We start from the raw sequence: 20,007 nt of genomic DNA, 5'->3' as shown, positions 1-20,007 counted from the left end.
TATCACGTTACCATTCATTTTTAAAATTTACTCAACAGATTCATTTGCTTTCATTTCTTTCTCAAAATATTTACTGTTGTGTTAGATGTGCTTTTCATTCATTCGTTCATTCATTTTTTCAGCAAATATTTGTGGGGGCTTCTTTGTACACCTTCCTAGGAACTGGGGACAGTGCTGAATGGGACAGGTGTGGTCCTTGTCTTCACAGAGATGACAGTGTAATTTTGTCCTGGCTATCTTGGCCCTGCCCTTCTCTAACTCACCCTAAATTTCCCTGGGGGAAGCGGAAAGAAAGCACATTTTCCATCCCATCACATTCTTTCTTCCATTCCAGGGCGCAGCCCTGACTTCTGCTCAAAGTCAGTCTTCTCTTTTCTCCCCCCATTCCCAGCCCCTAGGGCTCTGCTCCTCATATGCAGTGCTTATTCATATCTCTGTGTCTCCCTGCAAGGCTCTTCCCAAACTCTGGAATGTCCTCACCACCCTCCTCTGTTTCATCCTTCAAGGTCTAGACCACAGGATCCTTCCTCACAAAGCTTTCTAGCCTCAGCCACAGCAACCTCTTTTCAAGTATGCAGTGGCACCCAGATTCTTGTTTAAGGGCACAAAACCATCTAGAATATATGTGAATGCAACTCAAATTAAAATACCAAGATTAGAATACTAATATAAAAAAAACTCAGAAGAGATTTTTATTTTTTTATTTTTTTATTTTTTTGAAATACAACTTTATTCTGATTCTAAACGAAAAGGAATGGGAATGACAGTGACAAATGAGATTTCACCACTTGATATTGTGATGGGACTATAGCAGTCTCGTATCTGAAACTCAGGAAGGAAACAACTGCGTTCCAAAACAGCTAAATATGCAGGTCTAAAAAATGAAAGTACTTTTTAAACTGCCACATTCACTCCGAAGCCCATTCATCTCCTTCAGCATCCCAAAGATTAAGCACATATTCTGCTCAGCTATATAATAAAGTGGCAAACACGCTGCACCACTGACATCACGGGACAGTTGCCTATAAAACTAGACTTCTGACGCTGGGCTGCAGCTGCACGTTCTCACAGGTCATCATCTTCATCCGGGAGAGCATTTGTCTGAGCAACCTCTAGATCATGCTCGTACTCTTCTGCCAAAGCTGGGTCCATGACAACCTCTGGTGGGGCAAGAGCGGGCATGGCGACAAACTCCAAGTTAGGGTCGCCAATTAGTTTTCTAGCAAGCCACAGGAAGGGCTTTTCAAAGTTGTAGTTACTTTTGGCAGAAATGTCATAGTACTGAAGATTCTTCTTTCGGTGGAAGACAGTAGATTTTGCCTTAACTTTCCCGTCCTTAATGTCCACTTTGTTGCCACACAGCACAATAGGGATGTTCTCACACACCCGTACCAGATCTCTATGCCAGTTAGGCACATTCCTGTAAGTAACCCTTGACGTGACATGAAACCTTATAATGGCACACTGGGCTTGGATGTCGTAGCCGGCCCGCAGCCTGCCGAACTTCTCCTGGCCGGCCGTGTCCCACACGTTGAACTTGATGGGTCCCCTGTTCGTGTGGAACACGAGCGGGTGGACCTCCACGCCCAAGGTGGCTACATACTTCTTCTCGAATTCACCCGTCAGGTGACACTTCACGAACGTCGTCTTCCCGGTGCCGCCGTCGCCAACCAGCACCAGTTTGAACTGGACTTGGGGCTCTCCCTCGGCAGCCACGGCGCTGGTGCTTCCAGAAGCGTCTCCAGCCCGTCTGACTGAGGGCTGGAAAGATGGCGGAAGCGCAATTCAAAAAAAGAGATTTTTATTTTTTTAAAGTAATATATGCACATGTTAAAAATTCAGTTGTGTGAAGTCCCAACTTACTCCCTTCCACAGAGGAAACTATGATTATAAGTCTGTTGTAATGTTTTCCAAATGCATAGTCTATGCATATGTGAACAGGAATCCTAAAAATTTTGTGGGGGGACTGGACAGAATTATCTTAAGTTCGTTTGGAAAAATAAAAACCAACGAAACGCAAGAGAACTATGTGTAAGAATAGTGAAAGATGATGTAGGGGAAGAAAAAATTTTACTCAACCCTCTTAGGGTCCCTGGCTGAGCCTGAAAATTAAACTGGCAAAGACAGATTTACAGGAGAAAAGCATGTAAACTTATTTAATGTCAGTTTTGTGTGACACAAGAGCCTTCATAAGAAAATGAGGACTGGAAGAAACAGACCTGAGTATTTTTATGCTAGTAGTTTTGCTGAAAATTAGACAAGTATGAAGAAATATGATAGGTCAAGGAGTATGAGATAAGTGTGGTCAACTGGAGGAAATAGCAACACCTGTCTGTCAGGATTCTTCTCAGGATCCCTTAGTCTTTAGAGGTAAGGATGCTCCTTTCCTTTGAATGTAGGGAGGGCACCTCTTACTTGAGAGTTTTATGACCTGTTTCAGGGGAAAAGGGCACAGGAAACGTCAGAGTGACCTTGCTTCTCCTGTTTACTCAAACCCCTTCAGCTCAAAATATTTAATATGCCTAGGTGCCAGTTTTGGGGGTAGTGTGTCCTGAACCCCATCAATGGCATGCCTTACCAGTCATAATAATCACAGCTAATACTTACCACTTACCCTGCACCAGGCACTCTTCTGGACAATTGGCATACATTGGTCATTTAATCCTCACAATAGCTCCATGAATTAGATACTATTATTATCCCCCTTTTATGGAGGAAGATATTGAAGACACTTGCCCCAGATCACAAAGTTGGTGGAGTCTGATCTCAACCTATGCCTTTGGTTTCAGGAGCCCACATCCTTAACCATAGTGCCATCCTGTTCAAGATTATTAAGCTAGTCATAAAAAGTATGACACTAAAAAATCTGATATTGACAGAGGAATAGATAAATAGATCACTAGAATAGAACAGAGAGTCCAGAAATAGATTCATGGTAAAGATAAGGTTCCAATTTAGTGGGAAAGGGTGGAATATTTAATAAATAATGCCAGCATAGTATGCTATGCTTTTAGATATACCTTTAATATCTATTAAGATTTAAAGCCCATAGAGTCTTTGACTTGGCAAATACATACTCGGAAATCCATCCCTTACAAATAAATACACACCAAAGTTAGGACACACAAAGGGATGGTGTTCATAAAAGCATTGTTTGTATTGGGAGGGGAAAAAAAGAGACTGAAATGAAATGAACCTGAATGTCAAACAAACAGGGAAATGACTAAATAAATTCCACATTATGCAATAGTATGCAGTCGTTTTAAAAATATGTCAGATCTATATTCATTGACCAGGAGAGATATCCTTAGATAGATTGTTAGATAATTTTTTTTTTTTAAGTTGAACAATATGGGGCGCCTGGCTGGCTCAGTGGGTAGAGCATGTGACTCTTGATCTCGAGGTTGTGAGTTCAAGCCCCACATTGGGCATGAAGCCTACTTAAAAAAAAAAAAATAAAGTTGAACAATAATGTTGTAGCCTGATTCCATATTTACCAAAGTAAAGCAGACCAAAAGCAAGCATGTGGCTTGTGTTTGGTGGAGAAAGTGTGGAAGGAATCACTCAGGCTGATAACTCTATAACCTCAGGAAGTGAGAATGGAGGGATGGGGATAGGAAGGTAATGAGTGCTTTGGACTTTTTATTTAAATGCTTTTGATTGTTTAATTTGTTCTAAGGACATACCACTTTTGTAAGCTAAAACAACCTGTTGTTTGAGCACTCCAACCCTGGTGTATTTTTCACCTTTCTTTCATTATACATTAGAATGCTACTAATATTCTGTCAATAATTCCTCTTCCCCATTTTCATCTCTACAGCCCCAGCCAAGAATTACCCCATTATGAAGTTTTTTCACTTGTTCCCCAAGTAGACTTTTTTTCGCATCCCTATGTTTATTAACTGTTACTTTAGTACCTAGCAGAGTTAACTGTTATTTGTTTCCTTGTCTGTTTGCCCTTTGCTAGAAAGTAAACCTTTTAAGAGTAGAGACTGTGTTTTATTTACTTAGTATCCTCTATGCCTGGTACAGAGTCAGAGCTTAAAAAGTGTTTGTTTAGTGAAGAGGCTAAGCCTTTGAAGGAAAGACCTTGTCTGGTGTAGTTCGTGAGCCTATTTATGGTGCTGTTTAAAAATATCATTGTTCCAGTCAGCAACCTTTAAAAAACTTGATGATCAAGGAAATTATAAACCCTCTTCTGCTGAACCTTAGTGAAAAATAAAAAAGAATCCCTAGGATGGTTATATTTAAGTTAGCCTTGAGAGGTTAAGCCCTCATATCAAATATTTACATTTGTAATAAAAATAAATTTTTCCCCTAGATCTGCATTCACTCTTCTGCCTACCAAATGCATGCAAACATCATGGAGAGACCTAAAAGGCAGCGATAAGGGAGGGTGGTATGTTATACTCACCTTTCAAGGTTTACTTCTGTTTTTATTTTCCCCAGTGAAAAATATTGTTTAAAAAAAATTGCTATGAATGTAATACCTCATCAGTGTTAAAAAGAATATATATGGGGGCACCTGGGTGGCCCAGCTGGTTAAGCATCTGGCTCTTGATCTCAGTTCAGGTCTTGATCTCCGGATCGTGAGTTCAGGCTCCACGTTGGACTCTGCATTGGGCTCCATATTGGGCTCCATGCTGGGCATGGAGTCTACTTAAAAAAAAACAAAGAATACCTACATTACAGACATTTATAAAGAAGAAAGTGAAACAACTGGACTTTTATTATGTAGCAATTCATATAGTAAGCATTCTTAAAAAAGATTTTATTTATTTGAGAGAGAGAGAGAGTGCACCAGTGTGGGGAGGGGCAGAGGGAGAAGCAGACTCCCAGCTGAGCAGGGAGCCCAATCCCAGGACCCTGGAATCATGACCTGAGCCAAAAGACAGATGCTTAACTGACTGAGCCACCCAGGCGCCCAATATAGTAAGCATTTTAACAATATATATTATTTCAGGCTGTGTATTGTGTGCCACAACCTGATTTTTTTCACTTGAAATAAATCTGGTCATTTTCCAAGTTAATAAATATAGATCTGAGTCATCTCCTTTAGTATGATTTCTTATCTGGGTGTGTCATAAATTATTGAACTGATTTTCTTATTAATGGACATTTTAAGTTGCTTCTATTTTTTCACTGATATAAAAACATGTCTTGAGATTGTTATCTTGAATTCTGCACTTGTCTGAATATTTTCCTAGGATAAATTCCTAATCGTGGAATTGCTAGGCCAAAAGGCACATACGTTTTAAAGCTTTGGAAACAATGACAAATTTTTCTCCAGAAAATTTTCCAGTTTCTACTACGATCAAAGCTGTAGACACGTGCCCATTTTGCCACATTTACCTGCAGCGTTGAGTTTTATCATTCTTGTTAATTTGCATTTCTTTGATCACTAGAAAGGTGAAATATTTTCTCATTGTTTTTCTTTGAACTCCATTATGGCAGTGTGTGTGTGTGTGTGTGTGTGTGTGTTGAGTTTTTAATTTTTATGTGTTCAATCTATCATCTTTTTAAAAGTATTGGCTTTTGAGATCATATTTAGAAAGGTGTCTTTCATGACTATAATAAATTAATGTGCCTCTGTTTTCTATTATACCTTTACCATTTGGCTTTTTAATATTTAAATCTTTGGTCCAACTGCCACTTATTTTAGAGTAAGGTATAAAATAAAGTTCTAACCTAAGTTCATTTTAGTTGGTTATCATACTCCCTTTAAAAACTAATTAACCCTTTCCCTGTTCAATTAAACTGTTGTAGCAAATACTTAAACAGTGATTTGTGTGCCACACACTGTTCTGCGTGCTCTATGTATATGAACTCATTTAAACCTTGCCACCATATGATGAAATAGGTACAATCATGTCCTCAATTTATGAGGAAATTCAAGGAAACTGAGGCTAGAGAAGCTAAGTAACTTGTCCAAGATCTCATGGCAAATCATTGCTGAAACCAGAATTGGAATCCAGGGAGCTCAGGTCCAGAATACACTTACTCAAGCCCTATGCTGCCTCACTGAGACACCTCAGGATCCAGTTCTAACACTGCTTCCCCCTACACCTTCTCTGCTCACCCTAGTGAGATATGCTTTCCCTCCTTTTACTTGAAATCTTCCTACTCACAGCACTTAAATCCCCACTTGGCAGTAACACCACATGTGCACATGGTTCCTCTTCCATAACAGATGCCAATTTCCTTGGTGGCAGGGACAAGAATTAACTATATTTGCTCCAAATGCAGTGCTTTGCTCACAGAAGCATAAATTATTCTTTTCTGTATCATTAGTCTCTATTCCTACAACCTCCCTCCAAAGGCACTTACTAGACATTTTTCTATTTAAATATAGGTATATGTGTATATTTTTCTGTTTCATGTAAATAGGAGTATTCTAAGTATCTCTTCTGCACCTTTTCTTCAATTTATATATCTTGAACCTACTTCCATATGAATACATAAAGCTCTGGCTCATTATTTTTAATGACGTTATGGTAACCCATTACAAGGATGGGTCCTAATTTATTTAACCAGTTCCCTATGGGTTGGCATTTAGATTTCTTCTAACCTTTTGCTTTTACAGTAATAAAATGAACATTGTTGTACATTTGTCTTTAAGGACATATGGTAGATTATACATATATGTTTAAATTACAACAGAATTGCTAATTCAAAGTAGATGTGCATCATAAATTTTGATAGATAATGCCAAACTGAACCATAGATTTATTTAAAAGTTAGATAATATTTCAGAAATTACATAGTTGGATTTCAAGAGTTACTGAATACTGAAAGACTTGGAGAAAGAGCAATTTAAACATGTGGACAAAAGCAAATACTATGTATAGGAAAAAAAGGCTTACAAAATGATTTGATATTTTCTGCAAAATAAGATAAGCTTGGATTAAAATTGATAAACTGTAAAGTGGTTGCCAAAATCAAAGACCACTAATGACCCTGCCATCATATACTGGCTGAGAAGCAGCATTAGAGTGGTTTAAATTAGGGCATTAGAAATGAGACTTCCTGTGTTGCAATCCATGGTGTGCCTCTTCTCAGTTGTGTGACCTTGAGCAAATTTGCTTGACTTCTCTGGGCTGCAGCTTCTTCATCTTTAAATGTGGAGGAAATAAGAGTGCCCACTTCATAAGATTGTAATGAGAAGGAAGGAATACACATGAAACACTTAGAGCAGGGTTGAAGTACTGTAAGTGCTCAGTAACTCTAAGCCACTACTAGGTTAAGTATCATTCGAATGTTAGTGGTAAAGGAGAAAAGATGATCAAAGGAGCCAATTGGTAACATATTCACATATTCACTAGAGAACCAAGAGGCAAGAGTGAGGTTAGGAACAGATATAGAAGCATGTTTATCCATAGTGTTCATCTGACATAGCTGGAGAATCTTCGCCTTTGTTTTTCAGAAAACAGTTGTTTCAGTTGTTCTTGGCCCCACTTTAGAGGATGCACATGGCTCAGTGCAGAATGAGACTGATTTTGGCAACTGAATGGAACACTGGAGTGTTCAGTTTTAAGGCTGATTTACAAAAAACAATGGCAATAAAGCCATTGATTAAAACATCCTAATCCAACAATACAAGAAAATGATTGTTTCAAATGTTTGGATGTGATTTTTGACTCTTGAATGAATTGCTTTGTTCCATTCATGAGAATAGTAGGGATTTTAACAAACATTATAAAGTGTTTTCCATTTTCGAAGAACTTAAAAGTTTGCATAGTTTTATATACTGTTTAGTAAAACTATTATAGAGAGCTATATTTGATCCACATATATATACTTATATATGCCACACCATTAATGGTCCCTTTATATAATAATGATAACAATAATTCTGTACACTTGTATAGTGCTTAAAATTCTTTTACAGTTTTTTTAATGTTTGAGAACTAGTTCAATTGTTTTTCATCATGTGCACAGATTAATCTCTACTCTTGAAAAAATGGAACATCAAATTTATTTAACATGAGGTTAAAGAAAAAATGTATTTTTCTAACATGAAGAAAATGCAGTCAGATGGGCAGGGAGTGGGGGAGAAAATGCAGTCAGGAGGGCATATAAAATTAATCCCTGTTGAAATGTTAATTTTATAATAGCATTAGTTATGCAAAAAATCATGTGAGAGTCTGATACCTTTCAAATCAGTTGATTTCTGTAGGACACAAACTACATGAATCCCTTGTGGTATGGGGGGAGGGGAGAACACAGTTATATCTTACTTGATAACAGAATGCTATTTCTGCATCATTTTTATCTGTAAAATCTCCCAGGAAGAGACAACTTACTTTTCTACCAGCTAAAACAAAATTAAACGAAACCTTATTATTTAATTCTTTCATTGCACAAACTGTAAGATTCCAGATGGTGGTGCTGTTCTCATGAAGGAAAGTATTCTACAAATTTATTTTTTAAGAAGTAAATTATTATAATTGCTCTTTTATTTGTAAATTAAGCTGTTAAAACAACAATACAATATAGATACAATTTCTATTAACCTTTAAAAAAATTACTGTTTTCAGGGCGCCTGGGTGGTTCAGTCGGTTAAGCAACTGCCTTCAGCTCAGGTCATGATCCCAGGGTCCTGGGATGGAGCCCCGCATCGGGCTCCCCCTGCTCTGCGGGGAGCATGCTTCTCCCTCTGCTTCTGCCTGCCACTCCCCCTGCTTGGGCTCCCTCTCTCTCTTTCTCTGTCAGATAGATAAATAAAATTTTTTTAAAAAATAAAATAAAATAATAAAAAGTTACTGTTTCATTGTGGGTTTATTTTAATCTGTAGTGATTAATCAGCAATGTACTTAGCAAAAAGATAATGGTATATTTATTTATAGCCAGTAGTAATGTAAAAATGGGCATCACCATCCTTTGTATTTGAAAAGCAGAATGTCCAAAAAATGCCCTTATCTTTGTAAAACACAGTGCTGCATTTATGAAGATATAAAAACCTATAGAAAAAGGTGCAAAATTCAAGACAAAAGCATTACTAAGGTGGTTAAAATAGCAGCGCTATTCAAATTCAAACAAGGAAGGAGACTATTAGAGCCAAACAATATAGAACTGCCAATAGCACTGCTTTTACCTTAGATAACGTTTTATTGTTATTGGTTGTTGTTGTTGTTTTCAGTTTGGCCTCCTTGGTGTGAAAGTCATAAAGAGTGAAAAGTAAATGTTTGCATGTCTTTATTTTCAAAAGTCACTTTCCAAGTGGTGAAAATTTCTTTCTATAAAATTTCCTATATGAAATAAGGCCCAAATATCTGGATGTGGTTCTCTCAATACCTGTGGGTGCTTAAAGGAAAAATAGCACCACATATTTACTTAAATTAGATAAAAGCCAAATGTTTCTTGGGAAAGATTTGCAGCAGTTTTGTGAATCTGGGCAAGGGCTGGTCTCTCGGGTGGAAATTGTTACCCTGGCAGAGGCCCATATAAAAATGATGGAACAAAACTCTCACTGTAGGAAAATCAGCCACTCCCTATCAGGCCATTAGATACCCCATGCCCCTTCCCTCAGTCAAAGTGTCCTGAAAGTTTTGGAACTATTTTCTATTTTTATTATTTTTTTTAAATTTTTAAAAAAGATTTTATTTATTTATTTGACAGAGAGACACAGCGAGAGCAGGAACACAAGCAGGGGGAGTGGGAGAGGGAGAAGCAGGCTTCCCGCTGAGCAGGGAGCCCGATGTGGGACTCCATTCCAGGACCCTGGGATCATGACCTGAGCCAAAGGCAGACGCTTAACGACTGAGCCACCCAGGCGCCCACTATTTTCTATTTTTAGAGTAGCAGACAGCACAGTGGACTCAGAAAGGAATCCAAAGACTTGGATTCCAGAATCTCATCAACTACTAACTTTTGGCCCTGGGCAATGTGCCTCACTTATCTAAGCTGTTCTTATAAATAAATGAAAGGGCTGGACTAGAATATAGATGACCTCTGTGGCTACTTCCAAATCTGTATCTATAATTCTAGGTCAAAAACATTATTAGAGATGTAAATGTATATAATATTAATTATATGTTAATTAATATGAATATATGTACTTATGCATATTAAACATATATACTTAAACAAGAAGCAAAACCTATTATCTCACATAACAGGCAAGGGGATTGGGTGATTACAGGGTTGCTTAATTTAGCAGTCAGTGACATTATCAAGCACGTAAATTTTTTTTCTTTCTGCTCTGTCATCTTCACTATCTTGTCTTTTCTCCTTAGGCTTGTTCTCCACATGGTTGCAAAATGACTGTTACAGTTTTAGGTGTTACATGTAGGCATGATCCCATCAAACAGAAGAGGAGCCATTTCATTCTGTGACCTCTGGTTATTAACAAGGAAAATCTTTCCTTAAAGCACCCCTGCTACCCCCCGAGGAGACCTGCTTCCATGTATCATATATCCTTAACCAAAATTGTATATCACATGCCCGTGTCTAAACCATGACTATCTGAGACCATTAAAAATTCACTTTCTGGGGGAAGAAAGGACTAGATGCCCATATCTCAATGAAATTGGGCTTCTATTAACAAGTAAGAATTGAAGGAAGGAATGACAGGAAGGAACCACCAGGGCCAGCCACACTGCTAAATAGGGATTGTTTGATGTCACCACATCCATAGGCTAAGATCAGAAATATATTGCATGGGTAGAAACACTCTGTACCATAATAGATTTCATTGATCAATAATGGTCCAACTTTTTAATGAATCACACATTCAACATTAGATATTAATTGGGGGGGAGGGACAAGAATAATAACTCCTGCCGACCATTTGGTCTGAAATTGCCAACATTATGCCCCATTACTCACGTATACTTTAGAGTATAATTCCTACAAACTTAGATATTCTCCTATATAATTACAATACATCCATCAAAATCAGGGAATTAACACTGATACATTACTATTACCTAATTCTCAGAAACTGTTCAGTCAAATAGCATTGAAATTTAGGATAGAACATGATGAAAAACACTTGGTGAGCATCAAATCAAAAGAAACAGGAATAGAAAAATTGCTGCAACAGGGACCAAGAAATTACTGGCCAGATGGAAGGAATAGATGATGTTTTCCTACTGCAGATTACAAAACCAAAACTAAGGCATGATATTACAGATATGAAAAAGAATAGGATACACTTTTTTAGCTTCTCTTGCTAACCAGTTTTGTCTCTTGGGAGGCTCCAAAGACCATCCTGGCCTGAATTCTGACCAGCAGAAAGGAGCCTCTGCACTAAGGGAATGCAACAGGAACCTTGTGAGAAAGCAGGTGCATCATCTCAAAGTTTTGATTATCAAATAAGGAGTTGTTCTGCATGGTTGGAATGCACATGAGGCTTGAGGAAAGCAGATTTCAAAAGTTTTAAGGAAAAAATTCACCATCTGAGACATGTCAAAAATAAAGTAAAACTCTGACAAAGTGAAATGTTCCCTAGGAATGTTCAATCTTGTGTTTTATAGAAGAGTATCAAACTGGTCGTATTTAGGAATGTCAAGTCCAAACAACTGGGATGAGTTACTAGAGAGAGCATAAGTGCAATTATGGAATCTAGTAGAAGAGCCTACAAAGGGGCAGGTTCCTGGTTAGCAACACAGTTCTCTAGGGGAAGAAGAGGATAAATATCATACTTACCTATCAGAGTTCAAATAAAGTTCTGCTTTGGAATACAGAATGATTTATTCATAGCATGAGATGTGTATAGAGAAGGAAAATTAATTTTTGTTGAAGAGCAATACATTACAGAAGAAATTTTGATCAGTTAGAAAACTAACTGGAATCAAAATCAGCAAGAACTTGGGTTATGGAGTTATAATGGAGCTTGTCCCCCAGATCCTAAGGTACTCTGACTTTTGCAGTGAGACACAGTATTAAAAAATCATGACAACAAGGTTTATTCTATGGGTTACTACAGAACTTTCTTTCATAGCTTTGTAACCTTTCAACCAGAGCTGGAAGAAAGCAAAAGGACCACAGCTTAACAGCATCACATTACCCCACCCAAACCCAACAGGCCCCTTTCCCAACTCCTAGGCTATTGTGTGACAACACTTAGAATATAAACTCTAGTGGACCAGAGATCTAAAGATAAAAGCTAAAGCTGTAAAACCCTTAGAGGAAAACAAGAGTAAATCTTCATGACTTTGGGTTAGGCAATGACTGCTCAGATACAACACCAAAAGCACAAATCTTAGAAGATTGATAAATTGGACTTCATAAAAATTAAAAATGTTCGTACTTGGACAACCACAATGGGAGAAAATATTTGAAAGTCATATATCTAATAAGACCCTTGTATCTAGAATATATAAAGAACCCTTACAACTAAAAAAAAAAAAAAATACTCAACCCAATTTAAAGATGGGCAAAGGAATCAAATAGACATTTCTCCAAAGAATATACACGAATGGCTAATGAGCACATGAAAAGATCTTATCATTAGTCACAAGGGAAATACAAATCAAAACCACAATGAAATATCACTTCAAATGTACTAAAATGTCTATAATAAAAAAGACAGACATAACAGATATTGGTGAGGATATGAAGAAATTAGAGCCCTCCTACACTGCTGATGGGAATTTAAATGGGGCAGCCACTTTGGAGGATGAGGGAGCAGAGGGTAGGGTAGGAAGTGACTGTAAATGGATGAAAGGTTTCTTTTGGGGGTGATGAAATGTTTTAAAATGAGGTTATAGTGATGATTGCACAACTCTGAAAGTATACTAAAGCCATGGAATTATACACTCTAAATGAGTGAACTTTGTAGTACGTAAATTATATCATAATAAAGTTTAAAAACATATATATGCATGCATATACGCATACACATATATACTATATATGTATATAAACTCTACAGGGACATGGAGTTCCTGTGGGAATTGCTTGGAACTACAGCGTGCAACATGATCTTGGAGCTGTCACATGCATAACATGTTATAGGAAGGTCTGATTCCTGTGAGAAGCAGATGTATAAATATACAAAACAGAAATCTGGCTTTTCCAGTGTCTGGTTTTGAGGCATATGCTTTGGACAGGCCTGGTTTGATATTATCCTTTCCCGGAACAAAAGTTGTAAGATCAAGGGTCCCTCCATCTAGGGTGCCTGATTCTGAAATGAAGCCCTTCTAAGGCCTGTTTTCATTGTTCTCAATATCTCAGGTAAATTTATAAAAAATGTATAACCTTTGCCTCCCAAGCACAAACTTCTTTATATATATATATTAGACCTGCTTTTGAACCATGGTTCAAACCCAATGTAATTTACTTTTGGCCTACCTGATTTATCCACCTCTAAGAGAGGTATGTTAGAAATTTCCATTATAATTGGGAGTTTTTGACATCTCTTTGCATGCCCACCAGTCTTTCCCTTATTTACTAATGCTGTAATGTTAGAGACAGAATGGATTTATGATTGCTCTACTCTCTTAGTGAATTGTTCTTTCAATATGAAATATTTCTTGTTCTCCTTCTTGGAACATTGCATCTTCAATTCTATTTGCTTGATATGAATGTTGCTGTACTTGCTTTCTGTTTCTCAGCGTTTGCCTGGAAAATGCCTTTATTTTCCCTTTTTGTTTCATCTGTGTCTCTTACGAATAACATATAGTTTGAGGTCTCTTTCTCTCTTTTATTTTGCTTTGTTTTAGACCAGACTATCTCTGCTTTTTAATAAAGGAATTCAATCCATTCATATTGCCATGAATGTTGATTATTATACTTATTTCTGTCTTATTATTTTATTTCCTTTCTGTAATAGTCTCATACTTACAGAATACTTGTAAGAATAGTCCGAAGGACGCCAATATACTTTTCACTCAGATTCACCATCTGTTAATATTTTGCCACATTCTTGATCATTCTCTCTCTTGATAAATACACACACCTATGTCATATGTATATTACATAGTTATATATACATAGTTATTTTTCATTTCTGAACCATTTGAGAGCACATTGTGAAGATCCTATCCCTTTATTACTGTATACTTCAGTATGAGTATTCTAAGGAAAAGAAAATTATCCTACAGACCACAGTACCGTCATTAAAATGATATTTAACATTGTTATATTACTATTATCCAATCTAGAATCCATCTTCAAATTTTTCCCAGTAATATGTCTTATGGCAATTCTTTTTCCACCCCTGTTTCCAATCCAGGATTGTGCATTGCTTTTAGCTGTCATGTTTCTTTAGTATCCTTTAATCTGGAACATTTCTGTAGTCTTTATTTTATTTTCATGATTTTGACATTTTAAGAGTATAGGTCAGTTTGTACCTCCATTTGGGTTTCCTATCATCTTGTTTTATGGGTTTTGTATTTTTCATTGCTTATTTTCTCTTCTTCCTGGTCTTTTATTCAACTGTTGAAGTTTTTTGTTTATCTATTTTGGTTTGGTTTGGTTTTAGTTACATTTAGTTGCTCTGGTGCCTTGGAAGTTACACAATCTATTTCTAATTTTCTAATGGTTATTTTTAGATGTTTAATGCCTAGACAACATGTTTTTTATCTAGAATTATGCAGCATTTAACTCCACCCTAAGATGAGATGAACTTTTGCACACTTTCATTTACCAGCTCCCTCTGCTCCTGCTGCCATTTTCTCCCCTGAGATCATCTAGGATTTTAATTCCTGATTTTTATTTTTTATTACTCCTCCAACAATTATTAAGGGTTAAGTGTAATTTATTCTAGTTTCTTAACACCCCTCTTTCTTGTTTTATCTATCCTATGTCTTCTACTGGGGCTTATTTTTTCATTATTTGCAAGTACATCTTTACTAGTTTTTTTCAGAAATGATTTATGATTGATGCATTTTTTGAGACTTTACATTTACAAAAATGTCTTTTCATACGATAACTGGGTCAAAATTTTGGGGTCAGTTTTTTTTCCTCAGAATTTTGAAGATGTTCTAATTTCTTCTTGATTTCAGTATTATTGATGAGGTCTGATGCTAATATTATCTTTGTTCTTATGTAGGTTTCTGTTTTTTACTCTCTGAAGCCTTTATTTATTTTATTTTTTTAAAGTAAGCTCTATGCCCAGCGTGGAGCTTGAACACATGACCCCGAGATCGAGAGTTGCATGCTCCGCTGACTGAGCCAGCGGATGCCCCAACTCTCTAGAGACTTTAGAACGCCCTCTTTATTCTTTTTGTTCTGAAATTTCACAAGAATGGATCTAGATGTAAGTTTTTTTTTTTCATTTATCCTGCTTAGGACCTATTAGATACCAATATGAATATTTTTTTCTCTCAGAGAAATTTCATTTTACTAATTCTTCAATTATTTCCTCTCTTATATTCTCTCTGTTCTCTCTTTCTGGAACCCCTATTAAATGGCTATGGGAATCTGAGTCAGTCCTTATGTCTGTTAACTTTTCTTTCATATTCTCTTTGTCTTTTCCCACTATGTTTTGAGACAATTCCTTAACTTGGTATTTCAAAATGCTGCTCATATGTGTTCATTCTACTGTTGACTCCCAAATTGATCTTTTTATTTTAATTATCAAATCTTTTATTTCTACAATATTCAGTTAATGTTTTAGCTACAGTATCCTGCACCTTTCCAGTGATATTTTTTACATTTACTCTGAAACTTTGTGAGGTCTTTTAAATCTTATTCTTCAAAATTCTTTATTTGTTGAATTTTGGCTTTTCTTCCAAGGTGTTACTTTTCCTCAAATGTTTGCATAGTCTTGGTTGCTTGTTCATCTTTTTGAGAATCAGTAAATGTTTCTGTTCTGTTCGAACACTGTGCTGGACAGGCAAGATGTGCTAGGGGTTCAGGTTGGTGCTGGTAGTCTGTCTTCTCCTGGTATCCCTTCTCGAACCCTTAGAGGGCACTCTTGGTCTTGCCCTGTTCTCCAGCTCCAGACACAGCTTTGGGTTAATACTACTCCAACTTTGTCTTGCCTTTGTATATTTCCCTGTATCTTTCAGAGTCTTACTTGACTTGCCCACTGCCCCTTTCCTGCTATTGGCTGAAATTTCCTGAGAGCAGAGGAGAATTGGGTGATGAGGTCTTGGCTACTCTCAGATTTGTTATTGTTGTTGTTTTACTATGTCTTAGGAACTCAGAGTTACAAATCTCTACAGATTTGAAGAAAAAAAGAAAGTATGTTTAACCAACAAAGTTGGGATCCCTACTCAGACCAGACAGTGCTGACTTCTTTAGCCTCAAATGCTACTTAAAACTTGGGTTATGAAATTAGGAAAACTGATAGGAGTTCCATTTCTGCCACTTTTTCTAGGAGTTGTGACCCATCTCTGAACTTCAATTTCTTCATCAAGATGCTGAGGATAGTACATGTCTTCTGTGATGGTGAAATATGGCAGAAAAGTGAACATACTTGGTGAGTGTCAAAGAACTACTCAAAAGCTATTATTCATTACACTAAATAATGCCTCCTCAGACCTTGCAGTGGGGAGGAGTAGGAAATACTACATAAGGAAGGAGAAGAACATGAGAAAGTAGGAGAACATGAGAAAAGATTGAAATGACCGAGATGGGGGAAGAGGAGATTGCCACAAGCTTTTGCCCCAGACTTCTGTTGTATAATCAATGCACTCAATTCCTTAGACTTTTTAAAACCAAGATTTTCTGTGTGTCACATCAGAAACCCTGCCTTACTTATGGTATAAAATCTAGCCAAAAGAATCACTGTGAAGATTCTTATTTAACCAGAGCAGATAATTGGTTATGGAGGAGAGGGAGGAAGGGATGGCTACTGAAATTCAGTAGCTAGGATTATAAAATCATATTAACTTTTCCCTAGAACTTTTTCAAAGTGACAGTTTTATATGTATCTTGTTCTCTGTGTAAAAGAACTCGGAGTTATCTAAAATCTGAATCTGAAAATATCTTCTATAAAGTGGGGACTTTGTAGTGGGGTTTTTCCCCCTCAATGATGAAAAACTGGATAGAACCATAAACACTGCAAACAATCTGAATCCACGTGGGCTGGACTCATAACCAGAGTTCCCAGTAGGATCCCATTCCTCAGAGGTTTGTCATGCTCTTCCTTTCTTTAGAGAATGCAATTTCTTAGCCAATTCAGCCCAAGATGTGCTGCAGTTACAGTACTCACTTTGGGGTTTAATGTTAAGAGGGCCAATGAGCATCAGTAATACTACAATGCAATGGATAGAGAGATTTCCTTCTGATGTGCTTTCATGTGGATTATAACAGATGGCCTTAGCTAAGATTGGAGTTTTGTGTTTTACTTTTTGGTTAAAATAATACTTTGCCAAAATGTGTTCTTCACTAGTGTGAAAATGTCTAGCTGAATCAAAATGGTGCTGCCTGCATACAGATTTCTTATGTTGGCTGATCATAATTTTTTTTAAGGGAGGAGAGAATATTTGAATATTTGCTTCCCTCCATTTTCATTAGGGATTATTTTGTCATATAGGATTCAGCATGGTTTACCCACAGTCACTCACTTTTCTTGGAATCAAATGGAGGAAGAGTTTGGTGCAAGGTTTCCTACATTTTAAAATGAAAGCATCTAGTGATGGTCAGGGTTCCAGGAGGGAGTGGATTTAATAGACCAGGAGAAGGGCGAGAGACTGGATACCATCTGGGGATATTTTCAGCTAGATGAGCCAGATTGTTATTGACCTAAAGCTGGCAGCTTTTCTGTGGCCGGCATAATATGAATAGAGTGAGCTCAGCCAATTTGCAACTGACAGGCTCTCATATTTCTAGACATTCCAGCAGTGTTTCCCAGAATGTAGATTTCATGGACAAGTACAATTAAAAATAAAAGAAGTATGGAGATAAATAGAAGACCAAAAATCTTGGAATAAAGGTCAGCTCTTTAAACAGAGGAATCTCAAATATATAAAAAAGTTTCTTTCTAATGTCCTTCATTTTCTCATTTGTTTTCCTGACCAATGAAAATCAGATCTTGGGTCAGCCCTGGGACACACAAATAGATGTTTGGAAACCGCTGTCCCGAGTCCATGGAGTAGCATGTGACTTTTCTTTTTTGAGATTTTATTTATTTATTTATTTATTTATTTATTTGAGAGGAAGAGTGGGAGGGAAAGAGAGAGGGTCAGAGTGGGAGGGTCGGGGGGAAGGGTCAGAGGGAGAGGGAGAATCCCCACTCAGCGGGGAGCCTGATGCAGGACTTGATCCTGGGACTCTGGGATCATGACCTGAGCTGAAGGCAGTCGCTTAACTGACTGAGACACCCAGGCGCCCAGCTTGTGACTTTTCAATCTGCAAATCCACTTCAGAAACTTAAATAGCACCTACTATGTGGGAAAATGAAAGTGAATGAAAGCTCTCCATTGTAAATACACTTGTGCAACCAATTATTCAGAACACTTCACCACTAATGTCTTGAGTTCACCATTCTTTCAAAAATATTTGTGCAATTATAATCACTCAAATAGCTGTTTTTGGCTATTATTTCAGTCACAAATCTGAATGACCCTACAGTGAGTAAAAGGCTAATGTTTAAAAATTAAGAGTGTTTTTGTATTTGAGCTGATGATTTTAAATCCCTGCTTGCTGAAAAAGCAAAAAAGCTGAAGTATGAAGATGAGTATGTACATCCCAGCGAGCTCGTTTCTTTGGTGGTATGTGTGTGTGCCTAAGAAGCTAGAATTAAGATAAATGAATTGCAATCTTAATAGCATGCTCCCAGAAAACCAAAACTGCATTTCTCTTTTGTCAGGAGTGGAAATGTGCATTGTTGCCCAATTAAGGAAAGATTGACTAAAGGTGAGGAAGGTTTCACTATTCTGCCCTTATTGCTCAACAAGCCTGTTTAACAGGCTAAATGGGAGGGAGGGTACTGCTTCACTCCACGTATTATTGGGCAGTTGCCAAAGACAGTTTAAAAAATAAACTAAAATAAAACTGCTCAAGCATCTAATGCCGTGGAGTACAAGATTGACGTGTTGGGGCTCGCAGTTTTAGTTACAGCAAACTAATTACCACACACGTAATTTCTAGTTATGGATAAGGGACCATTTGCGCAGCATCTAGTACTTTTCCTATTATCTCACCCTGGAATCTTGCAAATTAATAGACGTGTTACATTATTACGGGAAAAGATTGAATCTGACAGTGATCTCAGGCACTGAAGGAATGGGCTGTCCTGCAGCACATGTGAATTTTTCACACTTCTTGGAGACTAGTGTTCTTAAACTCCCCCTGGCATTAATTTTTACTGGTAAGCTTTTGCCCTTCTGGCCCTACTTCTATGGCTCAGCAGACCACAAATCTGGTGTCACAGTGTAATGCTCTCGGTCCTTTGCCAGGAGTCTCCGCTGTGTGCACACGTTCCTGATGAGACTCTACCCAGCTTTGACTCTTAACTGTATCAGTCTCTGCGAATTACCCTTGTGAAAAGAACTCCTTTAAAGCATGGGTGTGTTTGGCTTTTCTAGTCACAAACTCTGTGGCAACTCTACCTTGAGTAGCCCATTTGGGAATTCAGAAGAGCTAGGGTTGCATTTGGACTCTCTGTGACCACAACATTCTTTTGGCTTTTACACTGGCCTCAAACGTGTTATAAAAAGTGATTTTGTTCTTGCTGAGTAGAGTTTTCTCACTGGTTTCTGCCAAAAAGCCGAACACGGGCCCACAGATAAGAGCATCACAATGATAATAGGTAACCTTTGCTGCAAGCTTACTAGGTGACAGGCACTGCGCTGAGCGGCTGACAATGTGCTGTTCCCTTTATTCCTCACAACCACTCTGTGGAGTGGCTGTGATTGTTGCCATTTCATGACTGAGGAAATTGAGCCTGAGAAAGATGAAGGAAACCTGCCCAAAGTCACACAGCTTGTATGTGGTAGAGGCCGGATTCCAGCTAAGGTCAGTCTGAGTTCAATGCCATGTTCCTACCTCCTTACATTTTCTCCTAGGCAAGCCATTTGTCCTTGGACTGGGTGGGGAATCCTGGAAGAGAAGATCAGGCATTACACACACACACACACACACACACACACACACACACACACACACACA

The 20,007-nt window shown here is 37.6% G+C and overlaps 1 protein-coding gene and 1 long non-coding RNA gene across 2 annotated transcripts in view; one reads left to right on the top strand and one right to left on the bottom strand.

Annotated features, from left to right (window-relative positions):
- LOC141370771 (uncharacterized) overlaps positions 1 to 20,007 on the top strand; it is a 163,369-nt gene that overhangs the window by 114,590 nt on the left and 28,772 nt on the right. The window contains exon 4 of the long non-coding RNA XR_012375104.1: positions 16,271 to 16,372. This is a non-coding gene — a long non-coding RNA (uncharacterized lncRNA). The remainder of the gene's footprint in view (positions 1 to 16,270; positions 16,373 to 20,007) is intronic.
- LOC112832210 (GTP-binding nuclear protein Ran-like) lies at positions 717 to 1,785 on the bottom strand (the record flags this gene model as incomplete). The annotated part of the gene is made up of 1 exon (XM_025882740.2): positions 717 to 1,785. A coding segment is annotated over one exon (720 nt), but the record flags the coding sequence as incomplete, so codon positions are not given.

Source organism: Callorhinus ursinus, unplaced genomic scaffold, assembly GCF_003265705.2.
Source record: "Callorhinus ursinus isolate GAN/ISIS: 27379988/994484 unplaced genomic scaffold, GSC_fseal_2.0 scaffold44, whole genome shotgun sequence".
NCBI classification, from domain to species: Eukaryota; Metazoa; Chordata; class Mammalia; order Carnivora; family Otariidae; genus Callorhinus; species Callorhinus ursinus.
Note: the sequence above shows the minus strand (reverse complement) of the source record. Positions and strands in the feature narration are given on the sequence as shown.